The sequence below is a fragment of the Pteropus vampyrus genome, unplaced genomic scaffold (genome assembly GCF_000151845.1).
Source record: "Pteropus vampyrus isolate Shadow unplaced genomic scaffold, Pvam_2.0 Scaffold444, whole genome shotgun sequence".
Lineage (NCBI taxonomy): Eukaryota > Metazoa > Chordata > Mammalia > Chiroptera > Pteropodidae > Pteropus > Pteropus vampyrus.
In genome coordinates, this window is record NW_011889225.1 from 640,193 (window position 1) to 648,666 (window position 8,474).

General features: G+C 37.2%; 1 protein-coding gene across 2 annotated transcripts in view; it reads left to right on the forward strand.

Annotated features, from left to right (window-relative positions):
- The window catches only part of ST8SIA1 (ST8 alpha-N-acetyl-neuraminide alpha-2,8-sialyltransferase 1), a 116,064-nt gene that overhangs the window by 62,497 nt on the left and 45,093 nt on the right, over positions 1-8,474 (forward strand). For both annotated transcript variants that reach the window (XM_011381576.1, XM_011381577.1), the window contains one exon: positions 6,126-6,218. In XM_011381576.1, coding sequence (XP_011379878.1) covers positions 6,126-6,218 — 93 coding nt within the window. The remainder of the gene's footprint in view (positions 1-6,125; positions 6,219-8,474) is intronic.

Here is an 8,474-nt window from a genome sequence, read left to right on the forward strand (position 1 = left end):
TTTTTTTTTTTAATTTCAAAAGAACAGGCTAGTTTTTTCCTTACAAACTTCTTGCATCTTTCTTTCTACATACTGTCTTCACTCAGCCCAGTCTTCAGTCAAATTCCTCCAAAGGGTCTGCTGTAAACAATGGTTTCGTGAGCAGTTGTGCATTCTCTGCAGTGAAAACCCGCCTTGTTTTCTGTTGCTAGGCAACCCCATTCCAGCTGCCCTTGAAGAAATGTGCGGTGGTGGGAAATGGTGGGATTCTGAAGAAGAGTGGCTGTGGCCGTCAAATAGATGAAGCAAATTTTGTCATGCGGTAAGAGCACCCACAGCTCGGCCTCTGCTTTTTCTCCTTTTCCCCACCCCTCCAACAGCCCCAGGGCCTTTTGAAACTAGTCACTTGTGATTAATCAGTTGTAGCTGCTCTTTAGCTTCCCTTCAAGTTCACATACAAGTAAGTTCAGGAGAGGGACAGGGGAGCAAGGGAACGTGCCTCAAGAAAGTACAAAGCCAAGAAAGACTCAGAGGTTGTGGGCAGATCTCAGAAGTGGAAACATGCAGATTTTATTTTAGATTACACATTCGAGTGATTAAAACTTTGAAAATTGTTCCAAAGACTAACTCTCTATGCATAAGCATATTAATCTATTCATTTCATTCTATGCCCATTCTTCATTTTTCACAAAAGCGTTCTCAAGTAGTGGGTGGGATTTGAAGAGGGATTTGATCTGTGCTTGACTAAGAAAACTGAAGGAAAGAAGGGGAATAAATTCCAAGCAAGGAAGAAGCTTGGAAAAAGGACTGAGTAGAGTGATGATGTGCACATCACTTCTGGTGGAAAACATGAAGCTTCTGCCATGACATGTAAAGGAATTGCTGAGACACACATCCAGCCAAGGGTAGAGAACATCACACTGTCGTGGCACCAACCTGTACCGTTGAGTGATTTTGGCCAGAAGTGAGGACAGCAAGTGATTGGATTGACACAAAGTTGGAGTTGTCTGGATGAAAAGTAAGAAGGATGGGGGGTGACAAAATGTGGAAGGTTCTAGCTAAAGAGTATGTGAAGTGACACATTTGGTGTCTGGGCTGGATAGGAAGTGGGCCCTGAGAAGTGTGAAGGAGAAAGGAAGGGAGCCACATGGGGCCAAGTGATAGGGTCAGAGCCTGGAGGGGACAGGTGGGAAGAATGAGAGAAAAGTGGAATGATAAGAACTAAAGTCAAAGAATGGCCCACTGGAGTATATGATTTTCGAGCTTAGCTTCTCTAGGGATGCTCAGACTGTTGTAGAAAAAGAGGACATTTGTTACTGAAGAAGTGAAGGGATGTCGAGGCTAGACTGTGGAGGGTCTTTCGGCTGAGCTCTAAAGCCTCCCCCAGGAGGGAATGGCTATGAACCAGGTGCCTACAGGCTCCAGGGCCAGGAAGGCTGAGGCCCAAGCAACACAGAGGATGGAAAGCTGAGCAAAAGAGGGAGGGGTATTTGTATTTTGTGTTCATTTTTAAGGATAATAGGTAATGGTCTAAATGGCAAAAGGTAGCCAAGAGAACACTAAATCACCTCTGAGCTCTGAGCTAAATGGAGTAGGGGAGAGTCTAGACTCTATTTGAGAGTGTTTCAAGGGAAGCCATGTACGTGAGGGAGGGCCCAGTACCCTCTTAGAGAACAGGAGATGGGCTTCTTGAAAGACTTGTCATCTCATTGGCGAAGCCTGCAGCAGAGTGGGGAGATCTTTCTACATTCATCTTTCCTGCAGGGAGATGCCCTGCCATAGTTTTTCCAGCATAGGACTGCAATTTCTCTCCATTGCAAATACTGTTATGTTTTTGGGAATACATTTGAACCACAGGAAAATGGAGAAGATAAAAAGAGTTCTCTTTATTCAAGTCAATGTAACTTCTGTTTATTGAGCATCTACACTGTATTAGCTGCTTCTGTAAATGGTATGTTGAACAATCCTGTCATGGCCTTAGAACCTGGAGATGTGCTAGTGCTATGATGGGGGCAACTGAGAGACAGAGAGAGAGGGGAGCTGGGACTTTCTGAGGAGAAGTGGTGTCTGGGCTGAGTCATTCCACTCCCAGTGCAGAAACAGCCTGTTAGAAGACTTTAATGTAGGAAGGACACCAAATACTGCCAGTGTCATGACCCATGAGAATGGCTTGAGGTGGGGCTGGAGACGTATTAAGGCTGTAGGAGTGGATACAATCATCTAGAGAGCATAGATAGAAGAGAAGAGAGAAGACCCTGGGCCAAATTCAGGTATTCATCTCATTACGTTGGCATTAAGGAGAGGCTGAGAAGCCAGCAAAGAAAATAGGGGTAGGAGGGCAGGCCCTTCCCACAAATTAGTTCTGTGATGTACAGCGAGTCATTTTATCTTTGCTGGTGCTCAGCTTTCCAAGCTATGTGAGGAAGTGGGAGCGGACAACTCCTAAGCCTTTCCGCTGTAGAAATACTGATTCTATCTGTGATTGTATGAATACTGTATAAATGTAACACAGTTCATGTGGTTTAGAGTAAATTTCCAAATTACTCTCGATTATACATTTATTTGGTCTTTCAAAAACTATGTAAGGAAGAAGGAATGGATAATAATATACTCACAGATTCAGGGAAGTTAAGTGACTTCAGGAAGTCTCAATGCAATGTAGAAGGAGGCAGCATGATAAATGTGTTTTTATATTATTCCCGAGTACATATATGGATGTGCCACTGCCATTTAGGAAGATGAATATTTTAAATGTAACATGTGGAAGACTAGTTCTAAGTATCTTAGGGGGTTATCTAGTCGGGCCATGTTTATCATAAATATATAAGACTAAGTTTGCATTACACATAATTTGGTGTTGATATATTCAAGTTCAGAATTAATGAGTTCCTGTGATGAGAGTGCCCAGCACAGTATTCACACAATACTGTGAGGATTGAAAAGAATTCGAAGAAGATAGCATCATTACTAGACCTATGTGTGCATGTGCCTTTAATTTAATTTCAAGAATAGTGCTATTTCATAACACATTTAAAATTTTAAAAAGCTTTGTTTATGGTTTACAGTGGTAAATTATTTTAAAATTATTTTTATTTGCCCATTTATGGATCTACTTATAAATGGCTGCTTAATACACAATTTTTTGGGCACCCTTACAAAATTGAGATAGTAGCTTATTTTCAGCATTAAACATTTAGTGAGTAAATACGATTAGAAATTACATAATATGCCTGGTTCTAGATTATAGGGTGCATGGACAGTTACAGCAAAAGAGGATATCCCAAAATAGCTTTACCTGTACTCAGGTATATACCAGATTATAGTTCAAAATGTCTTCTAGGACTAGGGTAGAACACTTCCATAATTTTCTTTGCTTATACGTTTTCAAATACATCTTTCAATGCTAAAAGTCGATTTCCCAGTTTTCAAAGTAAACATCTGTTTTATAACCAAAAACTTTAAAATAACATAGTTGAATAAAACGTATCTGAAGGTCTATAAGAGAAATGAATGCATGCATCTTGGAGAGGACATGGGTGGATCAGGGACACAAGTGAGGGCAACATAATTTTGGTGCCTCGAATTATGCTCATATCATGTTTTGCATACTTAAGTATATGTAAAATTTAAAAAGTAATTTTATGATTTTTTTCTATTTAAAGATTCCTCTCTATCAAGCCTATTGCCTACTTACCTCCATCCCCCCTCCTCCAATTCAAAGAATATTTAATTCTTCATCAGTTCTGTGATCATATCTTTTAGGATCATGAGCACAGTTACTAAGATACTTCAGCCATCAATCTCTGCTAATTGTGTCAATAAGTGATAATGCAAGTTTGAAACACTTCTACACAATTATGCCTTATTAAAAAACAATTTGACTGTATTAAATGTGCATTTTATGTAAATTTATGTAATTATCAATTTAGGAGCTGAGGAGCTAGATTATAGTGTGCCTTTTCTAAGAAAGGAGCTACAGGGAAGTGTCACAGACATTTGCACTTGAAGAGAAAGTTTATACAGAAGAACTTAAAACAGATATTCATACCAAAATGAACTTTATTATTTTCTAGGAATGCATTTATAAAATAGTATCTTTATTGTTTTAAGCATTTCCCTCTGCTGTAGAATTTGACAATATCCACAAGTTTTTCTTGAGCTTTTACTCTGTGGTAGGAGGTATGAAAGAACCCAGACATATGAACTTTGGTTCTACTTGCAAGGAACACATAGAAAAGCAAAGTATTTACTCATGAGAACCAGCTCCTTTCATTTAATAATGGAAAAGTAGGTTGATAGCACTCCCTGGCAATATTTAGAGTCCACAGTTTTAATATAAAGTGGTTAGTTCTCAGATGTTACAAGGACCATCAAGATCAAGGCTTTTTCAAGAGACAACTGTCCAAATTTTACCCTGTGTTTTATCCCAGAAATCATTTTTCTCTTTGCAAAGATCAGTTAAATCTCAAGACCACATCCAGCACCAGTGCCAGATGAGCCTGGTTGTTAATTCATAAGCTTACTCCCTCACAAGGGTCCTCAGAAACCACATGAGATGTGGTGCAACCGCTAGACGGGAGACACCTCAAGATCAGGCTTTGCAACTTGGCTTCACCTGGGCTTTCCACAATGCTCACTATGTTTGTTCTCAGGGGACACTCAGCAAAAGTCACTGACTAGCTGACTAATTAATCTGTGGGTAGCTGCCAAAAGAACCAGCTCCTCATTACCAAAGAACAGATGAAGGGAAAATTCCAAATTGACTGCGACAGGTTTCCACCCAGGACACCCCTATGTGGTAGGAGTCACAGGGTATATGTAAGACATTAGGGAACTAGAGATGGTAGGCTGAGTGGGTGCCCAGACAATTCCATGTCCTGGGGAAAATTTATATGGAAAATTTATTAGTTGGGGAACTGGCAGAGACATTAAGATTCATAGGATCTCTTTACCTACAGATAAACAATAATTTAGTTTGTTGAAGTAATAAAAAGTTAGAAATGCCCTGATGTGGTAGGAGTCAAGTTAGATTTATGGGTGGAAAGGAGAAATGAGAACACAGTAGTAAAAGTAAACCTAATGGAAACTATAGACTCATTTGGGGATGTCATAAATAATGCATGCATATTTAATTATATTTATATGCTATTTCTGGTATGTGATATTTTTGAGCTTTTACTATGTGTGAGACATTGAGGTAGGGACTGTTTATACATTTCTTCTTTTAATATTTACAACAAGCTTATTAAGAGAGAAAAAGTCTTTGTTTTGTGTAATGAGGAAACTGAGGCCAGGCAGATGAATTAACTTGTCTAATGTCCCACTGGCAGAAAGCCATAGGATTAGGATTTTCAGTTGCCTTTTTTCCATTGTAAACATTCATAAGACATTGTGGCCAAGGAAGGCAACGAAGGCAGGGGTGGTGTGTGTGTGTGGGCGGGGGGGAGAGCGAGAGAGAGCGAGAAAGGGCGAGAAAGGGCGAGAAAGGGCGAGAGAGCGAGAGAGAGAGAGGAAGGGAGAGAAAGAAAGCAATTTCTATCACCAAGAAAATATCACCTATATTCTTTCTCTTTGCTAAACTAGGATGGTGGAGAATCATTGTGTTTCTTTACAGGCCATACCATATGACATCACCAGTAGTCAACCCATACATTGGTCATGCACACAAAAGTGGGACGTGCATTAATTTAGGTGGCAGAGTTGCATTGAATGTACAATTATGATTTAGAATTTGGGAAAAGAAAAACACAAATACAATTCCTCCCTGTCTCTTGAAGTTTATGAGTATTCAAAGAACACTGAATGTCTTGTGTCCTCTAGCGTACCACACCCTCCTGAGCTCTAATTTCAAGTCTAATACTCCCTGTCCTACCACCTCAAAAATATTTTGAATAGAATAAATTCATTCTAGCTATGTGTCTTTCATAGATCATTTACTCCTCTAGCTGACATTTTTTCATCTAAAACAAGACTAGTTTTTATGACAGCGTTTTGATGATGCTGATAGTAATCTAATGTTTATTAAAAGGGAAAAGCGATAAAAGTTATTCTTAAATTGAGCTAGACTTAAAAACTCCTATTTGTCATGAGAATTGACTTGATTTTAAAGTAGATAAATTTTTCTAAAATGTTTGTTATTTTTCTAGATGCAATCTTCCTCCCTTGTCAAGTGAATACACTAAAGATGTTGGATCTAAAAGTCATCTAGTGACAGCTAACCCCAGCATAATTCGGCAAAGGTAAGAATTTATGACTTATGTTGGTGAGGAACTAAGGAAGAAGGCTTTTGAAGTATTTAGCATCTTAAAGGCAATGAGAGCAATTCATTTTGGGAAACCAAGAAAATCATCTTCACAGGCATGAAGGGTGAAGAAGGGAATCATAAATAAATTAGGCGGAATTATGAGAATCCAAACACTATAGAATTCCTCTGGGATTCTATTTCTTGCCTTTGGAGATGGTAGAAATAATATGAGGATCCACTGTTTTGCTCAAAGCAGCAACACAATATCCTGCTTACTCAGTTCCTACTTTCTGATTTGTTGGTGAACAGAATTAATATCAATTTTGTTAAGAAAAAAAAAAGAAATGACCAATCTACTGCATATGCATGCATAAAAATAGCAATATTGTCAGAATGTACAGGAGTGTATGATTATATGATAATTATAATTGCATTATATTCAATCATATTTGGGAAAGCAGACAGAAAATTCTCTAGTATGATTCCAGAAATCTTGGCAGCTGTTGTGGGAGCTTCTGGGGCAGTCTCTAGTTGATGAAGCCCATTAGTAGTAAACTATCAGCCTTTTCTCCAAGGACTTTTCATTGTGGAGAATGACTCAATCTCTGTAAAAAGACAAGTCAAACATTGCCTTTAGACTCCCCCGTGTAGCTAGCATTTAAGAGTGAAATATCTAGACATTCAGGGCTCTGGTATTTGTCATCTAAAGAAGTCTTATCCAAGTGAATAGCACTTGTGTGTCACTTTGTAAACAAAGCTGCATTACTTGTTTTGGTTCCTAAATAAGTAGTCCCATAGACGTCTAGAAACACAACCAATTTTAAATTTTGACATATTGTGAAATTACAGTTCCAAACTGTTCCATTTACTTTCTCTTCAGTAATAGATAACACTGCCTGTTTTCTAATACTGAAAACAGTACGTACTATTAATCTTTAAAATTTTTGTCAGTTTGTATACTGAAAAATGGTACATTATTTACTTACTTAAAATGTATTTTTTTTCTGAATACAAGAAGGGCTGAATGAGTATTGGCTATTAGTATTTCTTCTGTGAATTGCCTGTTTGTATTTTTGTTCATTTTGTATTTTTTTCTTTTTAAAAAATATTTTTCTGTTGATTTATGGTAACTGTTTATATTATAGATATTATGTCTTTGTTTGCTATATATGTAACAAATATTTCCTTTTAGTCTGTCACATATATTTTAACTTTTATTCTATCAGAATTTAACATTTTTATACAACAAAATCTGTTAGTCTTTTCCTTTATGGAATTTTTTTTTTTAAAACAATCTTTCTTTGGATGATCTTTTTTATCTACAGTCCCTCCAAAGAGAAAACATTATACTGTATTTCTCTAGTACATTTATAGTTTCATTTTTCATATTTAAGAAATTTAGTCTATGTAAATATATTTATTTTTATAACAACAATTTTATTGTTTTTCAACAAAAATTTATGCTCACTGTAAGAATTTAAAACAAAAAAGAACAAAGAAGGGAAAAAAATCACGCAAACCTAATTATTTGAAAATAACCATAATTAACATAGATAAACTTTCTCCAGATGCTTCATGTATTCTTCTTTGAACTTTGAACTTTGAAGCTATTGTTTTGTTATCTTCTTACACCCACAGTTGTCAATTAGAAGGCTAATGGGGATCTATTTTATGTTCAGGGAAAACTTTCTTTCCTATTGCCACTAAAAGCTTTTAAAAGTTTCTTTTTATCATTTAATTAAGACAGTTTACCAACATATATCTTAGAGTGGGTCTTTTAAAATTAATGTTGCTTAGTACCTTAATGAGAGGTTCTTTAGTTGGAAGACTTGAGGATTTAGTGGTTAAGAGTCTACTCTAAAGCAAGATGATTTTGGTTTTATTCACTGTTTGCGCCTTTACCAGCTATGTGAACTTGGCTAAGTTACTTAACACTTTTTCCTTCAGTTTTCTCACATGTAAAGCAGGGATAATAATACTTACATAATAGATTTATTATAGTGAATTGTATGACATATGTATGTATACGTATAGATATATGTGTGTGTTGTGTGCCGTTGAGTTGGCTCAAACTCCTGGTGACCTTATAATGACCGATGTCCACAATGTCCTGTCCTCAACAGCTCTGCTCAGAAACTGTAGACTCATGCCTATGGCTTCTTTTATGGAGTCAATACATTTCACACGTGGTCTTCCTTTTTTCCCGGTGCTTTCTACTTTTCCCAGCATTATTGTCTTTTCCAAAGAATTC